Below are 22371 nucleotides of genomic sequence, written 5' to 3'. Positions count from 1 at the left end.
CCTCTCCTCTACTCCCCGTATACACACACAGTTGTGTGGCCATGCACAGCAGCTCCAACATCAACATCAAGTATGCCGACGGTGATGTGCTGATCATTAACGACAGTGGTGTCATGAGAACCACATTGCCCTCAAGGTTAAAGGCGAATAACATGATGACACATATGACATATCCATTGATCACTGGAAAAGGCAAAGAAAATAAATATGCCGAGCGTTCCATACCGATTTTGCGGATTTACCCTTTGTGTGGGCCAAAGGGTAGAACTCTTCTTCAATCATCATCTACATCATCTGATGTAGATGATGTGGAAAATAAGTCCACAGAATGTTGTCGCTCTGTTGCTTCCTCATTGAGTAGATCCGGCGTAGACCTTTCTTAAAAGACACATATATATATATATATATATATATATATATATATATATGGTAACAAGACAACTCACCCCGTTTCTGTTTTCCTCCCAGAATCTTCCCCAGTGAGGGGTGGGAGAGGCTGGACAGCAGACGGCTGGACTTTGAATTTCTCTAACTATAAACTTTCATGACAGCAGACAGTCTTGAGTACAAATATAATTTCTGTTCACAGAAGTTGTTGTAGGATATGTGGGGATTATCTGACGAGGTACCATTTGAGTGGGCAAAACCTGACATAATAAATAATACTAAATTGTTTATAGAGTCAATATAAGTAAAATAATATAGCCTTTCCACAGGAGTATCCTTTTATATTTTTCCAAAAAGAATACAAACAGCCAATAGCATATTACAAAGTTATCCCCCTCACTGGTGAAAATTCCGGGAGGAAAAACGGGCAAGCACCGGGGTGAGTTGTCCAGTATTCATAATGTCACCACCTATGGGATGGGAACTGCACCTCCTTTGCTCGCAAAGCGCTACAGTCAGTGTGGTGCACATAGCACATGGCCCAGCACATCGTCAGAGGTGAGCTACTGAGCTTCTCCAGGACATAATTATATGGCAAGCGGTGTGTAGCTGCCACCTCAGCCATGATCTGCTCACGCTTTCTGATTCAGCCAATTGTATCCCTTTTAAATTTGACCAAACTATATGGACACAAATAAATTAACATATGTCCTTTATGTATGTGGCTGAGGAACTGTCTTCATCACACAGTTTATGTATACCGGTATTTGATATTTGTTTTGATATTTATATTTGCATTGTTATTTAAAATGTAACGTGAGAAACATCACAAAATAATTCCACCCACTAATTAATATCTGGAAGCATTGCCAATTATACTCTTTAGTCTTTAAAGTGGCATACTGGGATAAATACAGGATCATTTTTACTTTTGTCCTTTAACTTGAGAACAGTTGTAGGGAAAATTGATTGACCGGTAGACAACTAAAATGCTCTTGTGGGATTAGTCCTAGGCCAGAGGGGCGTGTGTTCTTTCCAATCACTGAAATTGTCTCCAGACACCAGAAAATGGATATCGTTTTATTTTAGTTAAAAACTTGGACAAAACAAGTACAACATGTTCAATAATGCTGACAAACTACAGTGAGTGGGGGAGGTGCTTGAGCTTAGGGTGGCTCGGACACAGTCGCACAGAGAGGGAAAGTTGAGTCACGCTTTGATCTCGCCACAAAGCGGGATGTTGCCTCCTGTAGTTCCAAACATTGGAGCTTCCTCATTGAGATAATGAAAGAGAACTTCTGTATTCCATTCTTAACAATGGGAGTCATGCTAGTGAGTAGTGATGCAATTCTCTCTCTCTATGGCTCGGGTGGCTGGAACTTAAGTGGGAGGAGCCTGAAGGCTGAGGTCTGATCTGAGTGGTTACTGAGTCATGTCAATCAACAAGAAAGGAGGCATGTAAATAAATGGTGTAAAAGAGTGAAAACAGATGGCTGTTGGGTATCTCTACTGTGACAACCATTTTTGACAATGGTACAAAGCTTTTTTTAAATAACTATTTTTTTATCACCTAACACAGCTGGGTGAAAAAAGAAGATTAAAAAAGAAAGCGGTAAAGCACACACTAAACAAAACAAAACAAAAACACAAAAAAATAACATTTTCTTTTATCACCAGGCTGTATTGGGCGATAAAAGCAGTGAAGTGAATAAAGTTCTTCAGCATAGAAACCATTAGACATGTATAGCTTTAAAAAAAGTATAGCATATTGACCACAGAACAATGTTGTCACACAGATACATACAGTAAACCATAATCTCAACCGTGAGCAGTTTAGAACGGAATCATAAGAAATGGGGAAGACAGCAGAGGGACAGGTTAAAAACACACTGCTATAGTTATCAGTGAATCGCTTAAAACCCCAGTTAGTTATCAGTGAATCACTGAAGACAATTAGTTATCAGTGAATGACTGAAGACAGTTAGTTATCAGTGAATCACTGAAGACTGTGAGTTATCAGTGAATCACTGAAGACTGTGAGTTATCACTGAAGACAGTTATCAGTGAATTACTGAAGACTGTGAGTTATCAGTGAATCACTGAAGACTGTGAGTTATCACTGAAGACAGTTATCAGTGAATTACTGAAGACTATGAGTTATCAGTGAATCACTGAAGACAGTTAGTTATCAGTAAATCACTGAAGACAGTTAGTTATCAGTGAATCACTGAAGACAGTTAGTTATCAGTGAATCACTGAAGACAGTTAGTTATCAGTAAATCACTGAAGACAGTTAGTTATCAGTGAATCACTGAAGACAGTTAGTTATCAGTGAATCACTGAAGACTGTGAGTTATCAGTGAATCACTGAAGACAGTTAGTTATCAGTGAATCACTGAAGACAGTTAGTTATCAGTGAATCACTGAAGACTGTGAGTTATCAGTGAATCACTGAAGACTGTAAGTTATCAGTGAATCACTGAAGACTGTGAGTTATCAGTGAATCACTGAAGACAGTTAGTTATCAGTGAATCACTGAAGACAGTTAGTTATCAGTGAATCACTGAAGACTGATCATCAGTGAATCACTGAATACTGTAAGTTATCAGTAAATCACTGAAGACTGTGAGTTATCAGTGAATCTTTTAAGACTGCAAGTCATCAGGGAATCACTTAAGACTGTTAGTTACTTAAGAGTCACTTAAGACTGCCTATTATAAGTGAGTCAGTACTGGCATGCTTCCCCGACATATGCTGTGTTGCGTAATCGCCGTATGCTCTTAACAACTCATAAATGGCCATCTGACAAATACGTAGGAGAAACCAGCAAAGATGCAACATCCGGTGAACTGGTGATAATGCATGGGTGAACTGCTTTGACCTCTTTGGATTTGTACACTGGTTTACATCTTGTGTCGTCTCTTTTTTTGATGTCTGTGTTTCTCTCCATCTCTCTCTCTCTCTCTCTCTCTGTAAGCCCAGGGATGTTCTAGAAGGCGTAGGGGCCGATGTAGATGGAGAGCCTGAGGGCGGAGCTTGTCTGGTAGCCTATCAGCAGGGGGTTGATGGACACCATCTCCAGATCCAGTGTGTACTCCCTAGGTCCTGTCACAGCACGGGCCAAAACCAGCATCGCGCTGACGTTGTTGATTTGCTGTAAGGAGGTGAGACGACAACAAGGAATGTAAATAATAATAATAATGATGTACCGTGTTTTACTAGGTTTTCACTCCCAATTGCTTCTGTGGAATTACAGTACATCTATCTCCCAGATCTACTGTAATTCCCAAAACTAAAACTAAGACGAAAAATGTTCGTCGACTACCTTTTTTCACTGACTAAAACTAAATAAAGACGAATCTATGATGACTAAAAACTAAGACTAAATATACTGACAATTTCGTCAACAAATAAAAACTAGACTAAAATGTTAGGAAGGGACTAGTGGACAAAGAGATCCAGTTTTATGCTGGGTTGCATGCTGAAAATGGCAGATATACAATCTCACAACGCGTCGCAGCTATTTTCAGCATGCAACCAAAGTGTAAAATATGTCATTGCAACGACATCAAGGCCTGTCAAAACACATTTTCGACTAAATCAACCGTAGATTTAGTCGACTAAAATCGCATGACATTTAGGTGGTCTTTACACGAGAATGGTGTTCATAGAAAACGTCAAAATAAAGTATCGTTTGCTGGTGTCCGTTTAGACGAGAATGGTGTTTTCAGGAGGTGAAAACGCAACAAAGTGAAACCACCTTCCAGAGTGAAAATCTTTGAGAGCCGTTTTATCCCTTCTCTGTGTAAACAGGCAAAACGGTGAATCCGCAAAACGTATGACATCATGACTCACGTTGGCTCACAGCGCATATGTTTATACATTAATGCAGAGCCATACATAGATATATAATGGTCCAGTTCCTGAACAAGCCTCCCTCCTCGCCTACAAAGCGCTGCTCATCAGCGATGGTGAATGTAAAACCATGATGTAAATAAAAAGCCTTGTAATAGGCGGCAGCCGCGGCAGCAGCGTTTATGTAGCCTAATGTATTATAAAATATATAACCATCCCATGGCGTGCTCTGTCTGCATGCTCTGGGTTGCGTGAAGGGGTTCTTCTTGTACGTGGGTGACTGGTCTATTTGGCAGCCCGTTTACCGCCACCTAGCGACGTTATAGCGTTTTCATAAAGTGTGCGTTCTCGTGTAAAGCCTCAATAAAAATGAGAACGCAACGGGACTTTGACATTTTATCTGGAGATCGTCGCCGTCTAAAAGAGGCAGAGTCGACTAAAACTAGACTAAAACACTAGAACATTCCAGGTGACTAAAATGTGACAAAAAAAACTAAGTGAAAACTAATCAAAGAGACTATGGCTAAAAACTAAAATAGAAATTTGGCTGCCAAAAACAACACTGCGTCAACATCCTTCGCCCTCACCCTGATGTAGAAGTCTCCACTGTCGTCTCCAGAGCGGATGCGGAAGGTGTTGTAGGCGCCCGGGGACACGCTGGTGGCCTGGATCTGGAAGATGTCCGAGGGGACGGAGCGCTCAGAGGTAATGCTCATGTAGCGATGGACGATGGAGAACGGCAGTTCTCGACACTCGGGCTTGTTCACGGGACACACACAGCGGCTAGACACGTGCAGGGCGGGGGGGGACAAGATCGAGAGATGGCAGATCAAATGCATTGTGATTTTTAGTAAAAGGGACTAAATAAATCCTATTTTATATATCAACTACACTACAATATATTATACATAGGACCTTTTCATTGAAAAAGCTGCAGAATACTATACGGTTAGTCAAGCAAAAACATGAAAGGAGCTGTAAGTGATCTTTTGGTTAACTTAAAACAAAACGTTTTTGTTTTGCACAAAGAAAAAAATGTTAAAGCTCTATATTGTATCTAGTGTATGTTCAGTAACAACAGAACCTGTCCCCCCGCTCTCTGATAAACAGAACATATCCACTAGTAACAACAGAACCTGTCCCCCCAGCTCTCTGATAAACAGAACATATCCACTAGTAACAACAGAACCTGTCCCCTCCAGCTCTCTGATAAACAGAACATATCCACTAGTAACAACAGAACCTGTCCCCCCAGCTCTCTGATAAACAGAACATATCCACTAGTAACAACAGAACCTGTCCCCTCCAGCTCTCTGATAAACAGAACATATCCACTAGTAACAACAGAACCTGTCCCCTCCAGCTCTCTGATAAACAGAACATATCCACTAGTAACAACAGAACCTGTCCCCTCCAGCTCTCTGATAAACAGAACATATCCACTAGTAACAACAGAACCTGTCCCCTCCAGCTCTCTGATAAACAGAACATATCCACTAGTAACAACAGAACCTGTCCCCCCAGCTCTCTGATAAACAGAACATATCCACTAGTAACAACAGAACCTGTCCCCTCCAGCTCTCTGATAAACAGAACATATCCACTAGTAACAACAGAACCTGTCCCCTCCAGCTCTCTGATAAACAGAACATATCCACTAGTAACAACAGAACCTGTCCCCTCCAGCTCTCTGATAAACAGAACATATCCACTAGTAACAACAGAACCTGTCCCCTCCAGCTCTCTGATAAACAGAACATATCCACTAGTAACAACAGAACCTGTCCCCTCCAGCTCTCTGATAAACAGAACATATCCACAAGTAACAACAGAACCTGTCCCCTCCAGCTCTCTGATAAACAGAACATATCCACTAGTAACAACAGAACCTGTCCCCTCCAGCTCTCTGATAAACAGAACATATCCACTAGTAACAACAGAACCTGTCCCCTCCAGCTCTCTGATAAACAGAACATATCCACTAGTAACAACAGAACCTGTCCCCTCCAGCTCTCTGATAAACAGAACATATCCACTAGTAACAACAGAACCTGTCCCCTCCAGCTCTCTGATAAACAGAACATATCCACTAGTAACAACAGAACCTGTCCCCTCCAGCTCTCTGATAAACAGAACATATCCACTAGTAACAACAGAACCTGTCCCCCCAGCTCTCTGATAAACAGAACATATCCACTAGTAACAACAGAACCTGTCCCCCCAGCTCTCTGATAAACAGAACATGTCCACTAGTAACAACAGAACCTGTCCCCCCAGCTCTCTGATAAACAGAACATATCCACTAGTAACAACAGAACCTGTCCCCTCCAGCTCTCTGATAAACAGAACATATCCACTAGTAACAACAGAACCTGTCCCCCCAGCTCTCTGATAAACAGAACATGTCCACTTTGATTGCTTTCCTGTATGTAGTAAATAAGAGCGAATGAAATCACTGCTTCTGGAAGCAATACTGGAGATGATCGATGATCAGTGTCATGCGTGAGCTTGTAGATCTGCTTTTTTTTATGTCTGACAATGTAATTCAGAATTTGTACTTTTGAATATTCCACATGAACGCAAAGTCAAAATCACGTTTTGGTTTTTCAACAATATAGTTGAAAGACCCTTTTCTAGGGAACACTGGGTCAATCTATAACCACTTTTATCCTAAATACGTGTAAAATAAATGTCAACATGGTCAAGACGAGCCTTCAGTGATTAGTACATTCCAGTAGTTCGTAATTCAGCCAACAGGGGGTGCAGTGTGATGTAAAGGGGAAGTACAACTGTCCTAAAAAGCTAAACTAAAATGATATTTGAACAGTAGCCATTTTCCCATCTGTTTTTCTAAAACACATTTATACTACAAAAGCAGCTTTGAAGTATTAACAACTCCCCCCCACACCTGCTACCAATCAACACTTGTTTCACCATCCTAATAGTTTTCTAATTGTACTGGAACACGTTCAACAGAGAAGGTCATGGAGTTGGACAGATATATGGAAAAAGTAATGGGAGTAATCTAGCGATGTGAGCCATGCTCCATACAGGGCCATTATATTTTGAGATGAGAGCCAGCACATATTTTTGTAATGGCTTAAAGGTGTTTGAGTGTGTGTATGTTTGGGGGACTGGGGGTTGGGAGGGTGGATGGATGGAGGGGGAAAAAGAGAAAGCATGGCTATGTTCAGACTGGCAGCCCAAATTCGTTTTTTTTTTGGCCTATCCAAATTGGTTTTTATCAAGTCAGAACAGCAAAAGGACGCATGGAAAGCAGATTTGAACCACATTCCTATAGTATAGGTGGTTTGAAATGCAATACAAATCTGATTTCTAAAGATGTGTCTGGGACACTGAAGCCTCACGTATGGACGATAGAAAATAGCCAATCTACAAGCCCACCACTCTCTGCAGTCTGAACAAAGCATAAGTAGCTTAAGCACGTTGTAATGACTCACTTATCAGACACTTGCACGTATGGGTCCTGACAGCGGTTGGTTTCCACACACTGATAGCGTCCATGGATATTCACACAGGTCTGAGACTCTGTGCACTGATGCTCTCCTGTTTCACACTCATTTATATCTGGAAAAGGAAAGGAGAGGGGAGGAGAGGCGAGTTGAGTTGAGGTGAGGTGAGGGGAGGGGAGGGGAGGAGATGGGAGAGGACTCAAACAATATAGACATGTGCTGTAAACGTGTCAATCAGTTGTAGCATAGTGCATGGCTGTTTTAAGTTAAGCATGACTCAAGGAAGGTTCTACAAGTAATGTCACTACCAGGTGCACAGCTTGGAAGAATTTATTCAAAACAGAGGAATCACCAGCACTCAGAGAATAGAGTCATGGTTGTTTAAGTCCAGACTGAATATGTTGTTCTTACCTTGGCACAGTCTGGTGCCCAACAGTTGATATCCCTCCGGACACATACAGGAAAACCTCCCTGGTTCATTCACACACTGGTACTGGCAGAGATAACTGGAATAGCTGCACTCATCGATGTCTGTGGAGACATGGGGAGAACCCCGCATTACTCACAAACACAGCAGTGCACACACGCACCGTCGCACGCACATACCCAAATGCACTAATTTGGCACAGTAAAATCCTCAATGTTAATTTATCTCTGAGGTTGTCAAATGGACCCAAGTAAGGGTCCATTTGGGTATATATTCCATTTTAAGCAGTAATGGAAATATGTTTTTTTTACTACTATTACTTCCAGTGTGCATAACAAGGAAGACCTTCATTCATATTTACAGTATTTACCTAGGTATAGCGTCTGTCTGTCTGTCTGTCTGTCTGTCTGTAGCCCACCACACACCGGCTGCGTCCGCCGCGTGGCGCCACGCGGCGGACACAGCCGCCTCCATTATTTTCAATTAACCTATCGCACACCGGCTCCGTCCGCCGCGTCGCCTGGCGCGCCGATAGAACACAGTTCTATTTTCCAGGCGGCAACGTGTCGCGCCGCAGACGGTCGCAGACGGTGTGTGATGGGCTTCAGTCTGTCTGTCTGTCTGTTTATTTCTGTCTTTCTGTTTTATTACATTATGTTTACATTGTAGTCATTTTTAGCAGAATGTTTCACCCACAGCCACTTACAACAGGTGCAACCACAGAAGAGGCTTCAATTCATGGACTGCTCTGCTTGCATTTACAAGCAACTAATATTTAAAAAGTCTAAGGTCGAAGTCCATAAAGCTCAGAAAATGTTGCGGCCATCTATTGAGGATCAGACCATGAGAACTTGGCAGACAACTGCAGAAAAGAGATGGATGTTTGTGTTTGTTTGCTACGTACCATGGCAAGTTTGAATATGCAGCATGATGCTTAGTCTGGTGATAACACAGAGGCACATTTCTACTTTTAATGTGTTTTGTCTTTTTTCCCATTATAAAGTTTAGTTTTGTTGTTTTTTTTACAGTGATGGATTATTACATTGATGCAACCAAATTAAAAAAGCACCAGCGGTATGCCGGTGTCCTTGACGTTGGCAGATTAATAGTCATAAAGTCCTACCGTTGCAGGCGAAGCCGTCTGGGCCCAGCTCATAGCCCTGGTCACATCGACAGAGGAAGGTGCCATATGTGTTGTAACAACGCTGAGAACAGGGCGCTCCCATCTCACATTCATTTACATCTGAAAAATCGAGGGGGAAGATTAGATTTACTGTGTGTGTGTGTGTGTGTGTGTGTGTGTGTGTGTGTGTGTGTGTGTGTGTGTGTGTGTGTGTGTGTGTGTGTGTGTGTGTGTGTGTGTGTGTGTGTGTGTGTGTGTGTGTGTGTGTGTGTACTGTGTACTGTGTGTGTGTGCGCGTGCGTGCATGTGCGTGTATAGAGAGAGAAACCAAGAAAATCACTACATTTCCTTGGATGTGGATATCTGATTCATATTCTAATTATTTTCCAAGTACCCAAGGTGTGGGGGTTATGTTGTTCTGTTCAACAGCGAGGACGGTGGGAACTCACCAATGCAGGAGCGGTTATTTCCTGCCAGCTGGAAGCCGGGCTCACACTGGCAGGAGAAGGAACCGGGAACGTTGACACAGCGATGCTGACAGTACCGATACCTGCACTCGTCAATGTCTTTGAGAGAGACAAAAGACAGACGGAGACACACACACACACAAAGAGCCAGACAGAAGTCAGCATCGTCCTTCCTTCATTACGCTTGCATTTCATGACTCAAGCTCCATCTGGCGTCTCATAGTTGCGGCATGCGTCTTTCATAGATATACCATGAGTCAGCCAAACCAGAGTAGACCATACGAGTGTTATTATACTGTACATGCCATTGTCTACTGTCAACGTTGGCCACAGAGTTTATAAAAAACCAAACCTTTTACCCCAAATTGCTTTATTTTGTTTTAGATATCACGTCACGGAATGCACCTGAATGGTTTTCGTCATTCGCTAAAATAAAGTAATCTTCAAGCTCAAATTTTGAGTTCTATAGAAGCAGCACTTGTAAGGAACTACTTCAGTGGTATTCAAGTCCAGCTCATAAACTGTATCGGAGCAATAAAGTAATTTTAGATCAAATAAATGGCATCGTGGTTTTCAAAAGAATGTATGACCTATACCTACAGTAGCAACTTTTTCCACAGTTTCAACATGATTGGCATTTGGCAGTGATATGACATTTAGAAATGTACAATCTACTAAACAAGTCTACACTCCATACCCTTAAGTAATATGTACACATTTGTTGAAGATAAAATCAACCCCTGTCATTGGTGAAAATACCCAAATCAGTTAATATAACATCGAAACCAGTTTAGCCCATGTTTAACATTAACAACCTAAATCTCGTATGGGTACTGTACAAAGTCCCTGGCAGAAAATATTTTCAGATGGGGGGGGGGTTCCATGGTAAAAATACATATTCATTTGGGGGGGGGGGGGGGGGTCCTTGAAATGAAAAGTTTGAGAACCACTGCTTTGAGTAGAGGGCAGATTAACAACCCATTTTGGGCGGGAACCCATTTTGGTGTTAGCATCATGTCGTGCTTTAGCTATTGAAAAATAGCAGATCTACAAGCTCATGGCGCGCCACCGAGTGGCGCGCTACGAGCTTGTAGGTCTGCTATTTTTTGAAAAATCGAAGAACGACTGACATTTTTATAGAATCTGATCTCAGGTCAGAATGGGTTAATCAGACCAGTGTGTGTGTCCAGTGGAAACCTCGTATGAATCTGATCTCAGGTCAGAATGTGGGTTGAAGGAGCTGAACGTACCGATGCACTCGGTGCCGACCTTGCGGTAACCGTGGGGACACTGGCAGGTGAAGGCTCCGGGCGTGTTGATGCACTGCTGGCTGGGCTGGCAGTCGTGGTCATCTCTTTCACACTCGTCCACATCTGCGCGACACCAACGGCCACAGCACACACACACACACACACACACACACACACACACACAGACAGATTGCAATTAAGACAGATTGCAATTAGCGCTACATAATCACAGCCGAGACCAGAGCAGCACTAAACGCTATACACATGCCCTTTGATTTGTGGTCGGCAGCTGAGAATGTCCCATAAATGTTGAGTCATTCTCGCTGTGTCACGCGTTCCAAATCAACACCTCCCTGCAGCACAAGTAGCTCTTGGCCAGCACGAGTATAGCCAGGCCAGCTGATAAAGCACAGCGGCGGGTGAAATCTCTGAATTCCAACAGTGTGTCTTGTCTGCAGACGCGCACATACACCCACACAGCTCACACCAGCAGCCGGCCCACACAGGCCAAACACCTGCTGTGGCCACCTGTCCCTTAAAATCTATGCTAGCTTCTGCAATACACGCACGCACGCACACGCACGCACGCACATACACACACACACACACACACACACACACACAGCCCACTCATCCTGGCTGTGGCCACCTGTTCACCTCCAGCCCGTCTATCCTCACCCCCTCTCCATCCCTCACCTCTAACACACCCACCCAGTGGTGGTGGAAAGTAACATTCACAGCGATATTTAAGTATATTTGATTCATGAGGAGGTACTTTTTTATTGTTACTAACATTAAATGCCATTCACAATGAATGGCCAGTTTTGAGTGTTTGTGCAAACACAAACATTGAATGTCCTTGACAATGAATGGCCAGTCTTGAGTGTTTGTGTTTCTTCATGACCAAAATAAGGGGTGCCAAGATTAGCCAATTTTGGTGGTAGCATTATGTTATGCTTTAGCTATTGAAAAATAGCAGATCTACAAGCTCATAGAGCGCCACCGAGCGGCGCGCTACGAGCTTGTAAGTCTGCTATTTTTTGAAAACTCGAAGAACGACTGACATAGAAAAATAGCCTTTTCAGAAAACTGTCGGGATGTAGAAGACTGTAGAATCTGATCTCGGGTCAAAATGGGTTAAGTGTACATTTGGCCTAAACAGCCTCCTCCACTTCTCCAACCTGACAGGTACTACCCACCCACGCAGCTGTCTCCCTGGGGCTCGTAGCCCACAGGACAAGGGTTGAAGGGCTCGTGCTGGTGGTCGGCGGTCGGGGTGCTGGGAGACTCCGGAGCGGGGATGACGGAGGCGGACCGTGGGAGGCAGAGGTAACCTCCATAGTGGTTGAAACACTTCATCTCCCCTTTGCAGGCGTCTGGGATGGTCTCGCACTCATTTATGTCTGGCAGGAAAGACAGGAAAGTATAGCCATTATTGTCTGGCCGTCATTATTATAATTCTGTGAGACGTCAGGGTTCGTGCAAAAGGTTAACCTTAACGGGAGGAGGAGTGAGATTCAGTACTAAGCTATTGTACAGTAAGTAAGGTATTATTTTACTCTGAAATGTAACACGACTGAGAGTCTAAAAGGGCACCAGTAGCAGCCCCTAGAGGCTCTGTGGCTACTTACACCCAACAGGAACCAAAGTGGTTGGTTTCATTGAGCATGGAAAGAATAAAAGGAAAAATATAAGAATTATTCATCATGGCAGAATTTGATGGAGGACGGGGACGGGGGTCCTATATTGTATACTTACTGAAGGAAGCATTATATGAAAGGTCATGGGGTCCCTCCGATGGTTAGCGTTTCATCTATTCTATCGCGTGCAACAAGTGAGTTTCGTGGCAATCATCTTGACTATTTAAATGTTGATATATCATGACTTATACTAGGCCTAAGGGTGGCGCTACAGCAGGGGTTTTCAACTGATTGTGAACAAGGGACCATCACCCTGACTTAGAATCAACCCGGTGGAGCACTGTTGTGTCGAGTGGGGATATGGGCTGAGATTTGTGCTATTGTAACACTTGCTGCTATGCATCCCATTTGTATACATCAACCAATGGTCCATTGACCACTAATGATTTCCATAATAATAATGACTCAACCAGACATTCCGGTGCTGTGCACTTTCTTCCCCCTCTTGAGATTATAACTCTTGAATTCCTTGACCTCCAACTGTCAGTAAATGACTACATGGAAACGGTCATCATAGCAGGTCACCAGGGCATTCACTTTGTGGTTTCGCAACTAGTGGAAAGGAAATGAAACAACAAATCCTACACTACTTCAATGCATGGTCAGGGACCACGTGCAATACCTTCACGGACCACCAGTGGTCCACGGACCACCTGTTGAAAACCCCTGCGCTACAGGAAAGGCCATGGGATCACCAAAATCATTAAGGGCCATCCCATAATGGTGCGGCCACTGTGGTTAATCGGTAGAGTGGCCGGATGGGTTCCCAGTTCGAACCCGGGGCTCCCCCAGAGTTATACTGTTGGAAGTGTCCATGAGCAAGACTCTGAACCCCTAATTTCCCCCGATGTGCAGGAAGGTGCCTTGCATGGTTTCCTCTGCCATCGGTGTTTACATGTGTGTGTGAATGGGGTGAATGTGTTGCACAATCTATGTAAAGTGCCTTGGATAAAGGCGCTATATGAATGCACCCCTGAATTTGCCCTAATGAAGGCAAACCGCTAATTTCATGATAATTCCAGTAATAGTTTTTGAGATATTAGGCCTACTGTATGTTGTTTGGGACCAAATTGTTGTACTGGCGGACGGATGGATGTACGTACCATCCTGAGAGCCACTAGTGGGACTAAATATATGTCTGCATAGAGCACCGAAGTCTGATGTCAATATCGGTATAGGCGTAAATCCACAGGTTCATGTACTTTTTATTTGCATTATTTGCATTGTAATCCCCATAGGATTTTAGATCGCCTCATATAAGAACTGTGTTTGAAAAATAAACATGTCATCCCGGCCGCTTCACTCATATGGATATGAAGAATCAACTGACTGAGAGAAAATGCTAATGTTACATTTTCGCTAGAAGCAGACTGTATCATATACAGTATGAGTGACTGACTGTTGCAAACGATACAGAGACACCTCCCTGACAATAACGCCGAGACAGCTTGTTTATTTTTGGACCACAACGCTTATAGAGCGTCGCAGTCCCTTCCCCTTTCAGAACAACGAGTGGCCCAGGAGATGAATCCCAATGCATTTTCCCCATAGGCATTTCAGAACGTATTTATTTAAAGACCTTTTAAGCGTCGTACGAAGCCAACACAATGGTTACAACACTTTTCTTTTCTTTGTAATTATTTGTTTGGTCCAAAATATTGTGTGTGTTGTCATGATTTGTCACGACAAGAGTTGGCTTCGTACGACGCTTAAAAGTCTTTAAATAAATACGTTCTGAAATGCCTATGGGAAAAATGCATTGGGATTCATTTCCTGGGCCACTCGTTGTTCTGAAAGGGGGAGGGACTGCGACGCTCTATAGTAGACGATATTAAGATCACCCCATGTTATTCTCCATAGAGAAATTACTTCCGCGAACCAGGGGAATCGAAGGGATGAGCGAGTTACGTCAGGACTTCGGTGCTCTATTTGTCTGCGTACATGAAGGTGAAATGATTTAATAGGGTTTTCTGCTCACCTTTACAATGCTGAGTGTGGGAATCCCATTGATACCCATCTGTACATTCCTACAGAGGGAGAGAAATAGAGAGAGGGAGATTAAATTAGGAAGAGTGTTATAGTTACATAATCGTATCATCGCTGTCGAGTGGAGACTTTGTATGTCCAAACCGTTCCTTTATTACCGTTATTATTAAAAAACAAACAAACTAAAAAAAGTTTTAAAATAGTGAAAATAGCTGATCTGTAATCTCAAAACAACACGTCGCATCACAGCACCTTTTGAGCTTGTAGATCTGCTATTTTCACTACTTTCTTTGTGCGACTCTTGTTTGATGAAGCAGGCTGTTAATGTAGACTACAAAAAAAAGTTGAACAATACAATACAAGGTTTCTGCCCGACAGCGGCAATATGTATTCAATATGCATACACTTTTCATATGGTTGGAAATGGTCTAACTCTGGTCTAACTGTTTTATTCTAGAGTAGAATAAAACAGTTGTCAGAGCAGTAATAAATTACGCAGATATACTAGAAATCTGCACTAAACCCCCCCCCCCCCCAAAAAAAAATAGCTCCCACCAAAAACAGAGACAGATGTGAGACTATCTGCTACAACCACTATACAATATTACCATGGTAACCATGTCTAGAACCACAGAACACACGAGAAGATAAGAGAGCAGAGGTTCAGATTCGGAGAGAGGCCTAGTAGAAAACATTGATATCAGCGAACAGAGAGGATGCAGAGGAACATCGAGAGTCAGATAGAGAGAGAGAGAGAGAGAGAGAGACCTTCATCCATCCTTACCGTGTAAGTGTCACTTTCAGTGGGCGGCTGTGAAATAACACTGCGGAGAAGCACGGACACACACACGCACACACACACGACTGACACACTAATGCCCTGCATGCTCAGGCACTGGCTGGCGGGAGAAGGTGCAGGTAAACACACACACTGTCAAGCGCTCACACACACGCACGCACACACACACACACACACACACAAACAGGCACACAAACACACACAGACAACCGGGCCGACACAGGTAATGGATGGGGATGAGAGGGAGGAGGTTGGCTTCAAAGTGGAATACCTGAGAGAGAGAGAGACAGAGAGAGAGAGACAGAGAGACAGAGATGGAGAGAGAGAAGCAGGCGTTAGAAGAAATTCATTCTTAACATACGCAAGTGCTCTTCAGGGTGTACACACACGCCCTGTGTGTGTGTGTGGGCGTGCGTGCATGTGCTGTTCCTTTAACTGAAGTGGATAAATCAACTTACAGTCGGGTTCTACAGTCAGAACACATACAGTAGCTATTTGTCAGCTAAAACAACTTTTCTCCCTTAATGCAGGGCAAAAATGAACGCATGAATTGTCCCCGCAGGTGAAAATGTAAATATAGTGACGTACTCCATATCCTTCAGCTGAAAATAACAGAGTCAACAGTACAGAAATACTTTCATGTTAGCTGGTCGCACACACAACCACCTCTGTGTCCGCAGTCTGGCACGCTGCAGCTCTCTGGAATGAAAGCAGTGGTGGAGCGTAACTGAGTACATTTACTCGAGTACTGTACTTTTTTGAGGTATCTGTAGGTGAAGCTTTTAAGATACAAGGATTTATCCTGTGACTTTTGTATATAGTCAAACATTTTGCAGCAGAGTCGGGGTCACATGAGCTCCAAGTCTGAGTTTCTCTCTCCAAACATCTCACATGGTGTCATTTCAACAAATGTTTAAATGGTTAAAACTATCGATTATTTCACTAACCGTTTAGTGCATCAGAACCGTGCTTAATCATCTCACAACCCCTGACTGTAAAGAAAGTAGTTCAAACAAGCGACACATTCAGCAGCTCAACACAGTACCACGCTGCTCACCAGTATTCATATTAAAATGTCTCATATAATACGGCAATACGTATGTCGGAGGAATCAAACGCGTACTTTTACTTTGAATACAAATCTATCTCTTTCTATACGTGTGTATAATTTTAATTAAGCGGTTAGTTTCTTCATAGTTTTATTGGTACTTTTTACTTAAGTAATACAGATTCAAGTACTTCTTACAACTCTTAACGAAAGTGTTGCTGAAAGCTGCCTCTGGAGGCTGCTTGTACTAGTGTGTGACAGTGGTGCCTGCCGTCTTGGGCTAATTATCTGCCCACTTTACAGCACACCGACTGCGGTGTCAACAGCTCCGACACCAATTCAGCATCTCTTAAGAAACAAAACCCCCATTGTTTTCATTTGTCCCCGACGTGGAAGGGAATCTCCTTTCTGGCCGCTGCCATTGTGTTTCTGGGTAATACAGCGTTTGTCTTAGTCATGCTGTGTTATTTAGTGGAGTATGGGGGAGGCATTATGCTCTTTGAGCCGGAGCAGTATAACACGCTCTGGGCTCCGCTCCCAGTGTGCCTGTACTCATGTCTGGAGACATCTTTCATAATCTTCCTGGAAGGAGATCACCACTGTTTAAAAAGCACAGAGCCTGGATGTAGACAAATGTTCTACCCCAGCCTCTCCACCCCACCCCACACCCCACCCCCCCCCCACCCCAAACTGCAGAAAACAGGCCAAATGAAACAATAATAAAACATTCTCTTAGCAGCCGTTGTTTGCAGAGCCAGGCAGCTCCAGTCAAAATATATGAAAACGAAACGTATAATCATTGCCTGGCTGACGTGTCTACGTGCATACGCGCACGCGCACACACACACACACACACACACACACACACACGCACACACACACACACACACACACACACACACGTAAGTGCGCACACACACGCACACACACGCACACACACACAAACTCCACAGGCCACATTGAGCGGATTGCATATTGTTGTTGTGCCACAGAGCGATGTTCACAGACAACCATTTGACATCTGACATCACGTAAACCACTTCGTGATCCCGGTGTTGGGAAAAGGCAGGAAAAACACGTCCTCGCCCTCAACAGCGCCTGACGGTAACTCATCCCCCCCGTCATGGCCTGGCAGTCAAGATGGCCACAATATACGGAATACGCTACTTACTCCCAAGCGTCCGAATTGGCACTGTGGTCAAACTTACAGCCGGCTAAAAAAATGTGACCCAAAACCACCCCGAAAACAAACTTGACCGCCAAGTCCGGGGTCCAGTAGTAGTCACCAGTCTGCGCTCCTGACCGCTGTGCGAGGGGGGAGACATGGGAGCTGCCCTATAGCCTGTGCATGAATCCCAAGTGGCGGTGGACCTCTGGAATTCCCGTGGCGAGGATGTGGGTCCTGGAGCTTGCTAGGGTCCAGCTGGGATGCCCTGCCCGTGGCAGCCGTTCCCAGGGTGTCCGTTTTCCCGGGGATCCCCCCACCCCGGGGGTTCACTCCCCGGAGGGAGGACAGTTGGGTCACCCCAAACCTCTCGTCTCACTGCGTGGCGTATTATAGGTGAACGCCCAGAGGCCCTAGCCCATTCTGACCTGAGATCAGATTCTTAAAAATGTCTTCTAAATCCTGACAGTTTTCTGAAAAAGCCATGTTTCGATGTCAGTCGCTCTTCGATTTGGCACGCTATGAGCTTGTAGATCTGCTATTTTTCAATAGCTAAAGCATAGCATAATGTTCAGCCACTGCCCTTTGAGTGACCACTGAGGCCGGGGAATGTTATTGGACTACACTCTGGATTGTTCTTCCTCAAACACTGTGCCAGTGTTCTCTTCAACGCTTTCTCCCAGCAATCATACACCACGACATTATTATTTCATATTGTTTATAACACCTTTTGGTGGATCAGTGTTCACGGCCTCTCTCGGTAACATCTGCCGTGCAACAGAAGGCTTGACCAACGCTTAAGTCAGCCACATTTAACGAGCAAAATGTCTGCAGGCTCATAAAGGTCACCTCTCGGGGACCAGGAAAAACAGTCAAGAAGACCACACACACGCGTGCGCACGCACACACACACACACACACACACACACACACACACACACACACGTTAATAAAAATACACACAGACACACAAGAGAGCAGGCTAAAAGACAGGTCATGTGTTGTAGTGTATATATCGTTCCGTTCTGCTCGGCGGTGCGTGGAGCATCTCTTCGGCGCGGTTCTACAACACGTGGGCCCCAGCCAGCCAGGCAGGCTGCAAAAACCCAAAGCCCTGAAGCCTTTCATCTCAGTCAGCATTGCTATACCGCTTGGCGGGGATAAATATATATTTTTTGACATTATATTCAGTGACGGGGAGAAATTGCTCCCAAAAAAACCCACACTGTAACATAATGGCTCCCTTCAGAGCTGTTTTCTCCTTGCTCTGTGCTGTAGTGTCTCGACTTGGCAGTGGCAGTAAAAGCACACTGAAAATGCACTGATATATCGCTATATATATGACACGGATATAGGATCAGCAGGGAAAGGCTTGTTCTCCGAGACACAACTCTCCTCGCCGTCCCTCTCTGACCCCACCTGAATCGTACCGGAAGGACCTGTCAAATGCTGGCAGCACTTTAAAGTATATGTAGTACATATAATAACATGCTGCCTTTCTGTGGATTGTCGCAAGGCAGCGTTGTCTACGTTGTGTATGTTTCTGTCCGTGAGAGTGTGGTGATTGCACGTATAGCCTAGCATGATGGCACCTGCTCCTCCTGTTTGATGCGGCCGGCCACATGGCTGGCTCGGTCATAAAAGTGTTGTAATGCCCGTAGCTCAGTGATTCTGAAACTCGGGGTACGCAGCAGCAGACCCCCTGGGGAAATTGTGTTTTTCATATATAAATCGTTTTCATATTTTGGAAGCGGCACTTCTTCACTAGCCAAATGACTGCACCTGATAAAAAACTTAAGCCTACACACACACACACACACACACACACACACACACACACACATACACACACATACACACACACACACACACACACACACACACACACACAGCGACTCAATAACCAAGTGGTTATGTGGCTGTAATCACATGGGCCTTACAAATGCCTGACAGCGAGTCCCTGGTGGCTGGTTCGATCCCCCGGCCAGCTGGACCGTTGCTGCATGTCTACTCACTCTACTCTGTCCAATAAAGGCTTAAAAAAGCCTACACACACACACACACACACACACACACACACACACACTCTCCAGTGCAACAGATGTTAGTGGGTCATTTGGTGTCTTTGGTGTTATAATTCCAGCCTGGTTCAATTGAAACAAACATCCACACTTCACATGATGGGGTGTTTATTGACCCCGTGTGACAGCAACAAACCAGTCAAGTTTTAATGTGACAGAGATAACGAGATAACTGCTGCCACAATTGGTGTTGGACAGCATTGCGTGCAAAGGGGGGGGGGGGGGGGTCCAGAGAGAATACGGTTCTTTGCTAAAAGCATGGTCCATAACTCTGCCTTAGGTCCGTGGGAGGTATGAGTAAACTCTGATTGTGACATAGATGTCAGCTGTTGTGAAACCATATATACTGTGGCTGGGGAGGTAATTTTGCAATACATAATAACGCACCTACTCTTTGTTACTCACTGTGTGTGTGTGTGTGTGTGTGTGTGTGTGTGTGTGTGTGTGTGTGTGTGTGTGTGTGTGTGTGTGTGTGTGTACCCCTCTCCCCCTCACTGTCTTACTCACACTGAAACACATGACACAACTAAAACACACACCATAGACCAGAGCAGAGGAGAGCAGAGCAGTGGAGCTGTGTGTGTGACGTGTAAGGCCTCCCAGTACCGGGAGTGAAAGTGAATGAAGTGAACTCCTCTTCCTCTCCTGTTTGGTGACAGTCACTCGCCGATTAATTCATTCACCCACCCTTTTGATTTCCACAAACGTTCTCCCACATAGCAGAAACATAATGTCAAATGATCGACTGCACACACACACACACACACACACACACACACACACACGCACGCGCCCACGCACGCAAACTCACAGACAAGCCTCTGTGAGTCCTCAGGTTCCAGTCTTCTTCTTGTCCTGCTTCTTGTCCAACGATGGTCTTATTGCGTCCTCTCGGAGTGTTGCATCGGGTCCCTGGTGTGTTGGGAGTGTTCCTGCTGCCTCTGTGACCCTGAGTAGTGAGAAGAGAGACCGACAGCTGGAGAAGCTGAACGCATGTGAGGGAGGGAGAGAAAGAGAGAGAGGGAGAAAAGACAGAAGGAAAAAGAGAGAGGGAGGAGAGAAGGGACAGCCCATTCCTTACCCCCCCTCTGGCCCCCCTGCGCTGCCATCTTTTTACTCTCCACCCCTCCCCTCCCCAACCCCCAAACCCTACGCCACCCCCCCCCCCCCCTCTCTCTCTCTGACCCCCCAGGATGCAAATTCCTGGTCTGCGGCCCAAATTCCAAAATTCCAAATCTGTCCAAATCGCAGGCAGAACAACAACTCACACAGATTCACACACACACACACACACACACACACTCCACCTCCCCCGGAATCGCCCACCCCCCCCCCCCCCGCCCCAACCCCGGCTGCCCCCGTCCCCCTTGCCCACTGGTCACACAACACACCTGTTTTCATTTAAAATGCCCCCCCCCTCGAGAGAGCCCTGAGCCCTCCCTCCCTCCCTCAACCCCATGCTGCCTTTCTCCATTTTACCCCCCTTTCTCCATTTATCTATTCCTGACCCCCCTCGGTCGTTCTGTCTTTTGGAGTGCGTGGTTCTTTTTCCTGTACTGGGCACAAAAGGCTGTTAACTCTGCCTCTCTCTCTCTCTCGTTCACTATATGACATGGGTGGATATTTATAACTCGAAAGAAGTTAGCGGAATGTGGATAAAAATTAGAGGAATAGAGAAGGAGGCAGAGACCGACAGACGGAATACACACAGACATGACCAAATTTTGTTCCTGCTTTTCATGAAAACATGTATAAGCTGGAGGTTGTTTTTGGATCAAATGCAGGCAGGAGACCAGGAGTACATTCTGCTTTAACGGCACTCGTACTGTACATTCCCAATATATTGCACACATTACAGCACCTAGTAGGATTTACAGTAGTATTTCATTTTACTCTCCAGTTTCATATGACAGGAGAAACGTAGATTAAAGTGTTTTTGTCCTAAGCCCACATAGTTCCAATCATACTTTATAACTCTCCAAAGAACTTCCCACACTATAAATCCAATTGAAGAGTTTCTTCCCCATGAGATTGCCCCAGTTTAAAAAAACGTGACTTCACATAACGGCCATCTATTGACTATCAATGTTATTAGCTATTAACCTTTACCAAATAGCAGCTTTTCAGGGCACATATCCCTCTGTAGGGATAAGATTGACACCGTACGGATTTGCTTAACACTTTTCATCATGAAGCCTGTATTCATTTTCTTGTAATTGGGGGTCTTATGTGTCTTTTAAAATATAGAGCGATGAACATCAGGGAGCAATCTTATTTTCCAAAGTGGATAATACAGCAGTAGGGAATGTTACTCTTCAATTACCCCCAAACTGTTTGCGTGTATTGTGGTTCAGCTGGTGTAGGAGATGACAGCTGTCATTACAGGAGGGAACTCTTGTTAAAAATCGCACACTCAGTCACTCGACAACCCCCCGGCCTGACAAATTGTGCCCCTCGTGTTGGTCCCCTCTCCACCCGGCCACACACAGACACCCCACACATTACTCATTAGACTCAAAACAAGTTCAACAAGTTCTACAGGAATTCCAGTAGGATTATGCTATGTATTATATGAAATATTAAAGTTGTACATTAAAAGCTCCATTAACT

The 22371-nt window shown here is 44.5% G+C and overlaps 1 protein-coding gene across 1 annotated transcript; it reads right to left on the bottom strand.

Annotated features, from left to right (window-relative positions):
- Nucleotides 1-1453: 1453 nt before the first annotated feature.
- Nucleotides 1454-20778, bottom strand: efemp2a (EGF containing fibulin extracellular matrix protein 2a). The gene is made up of 11 exons (XM_080773985.1): nucleotides 20573-20778; nucleotides 15453-15738; nucleotides 14661-14709; nucleotides 12182-12385; nucleotides 10983-11105; nucleotides 9715-9831; nucleotides 9266-9385; nucleotides 8127-8246; nucleotides 7704-7830; nucleotides 4830-5025; nucleotides 1454-3541 (listed from the first exon to the last, which is right to left on the bottom strand). The coding sequence occupies exons 2-11, from the start codon at nucleotides 15552-15554 to the stop codon at nucleotides 3377-3379; spliced, it is 1323 nt and encodes a 440-aa protein (XP_080630111.1). The 5' UTR covers nucleotides 15555-15738; nucleotides 20573-20778; the 3' UTR covers nucleotides 1454-3376.
- Between the last annotated feature and the right edge of the window lie 1593 nt (nucleotides 20779-22371).

Source organism: Protomyctophum bolini, assembly GCF_963924005.1.
Source record: "Protomyctophum bolini genome assembly, chromosome: 10".
NCBI lineage: Eukaryota > Metazoa > Chordata > Actinopteri > Myctophiformes > Myctophidae > Protomyctophum > Protomyctophum bolini.
Note: the sequence above shows the minus strand (reverse complement) of the source record. Positions and strands in the feature narration are given on the sequence as shown.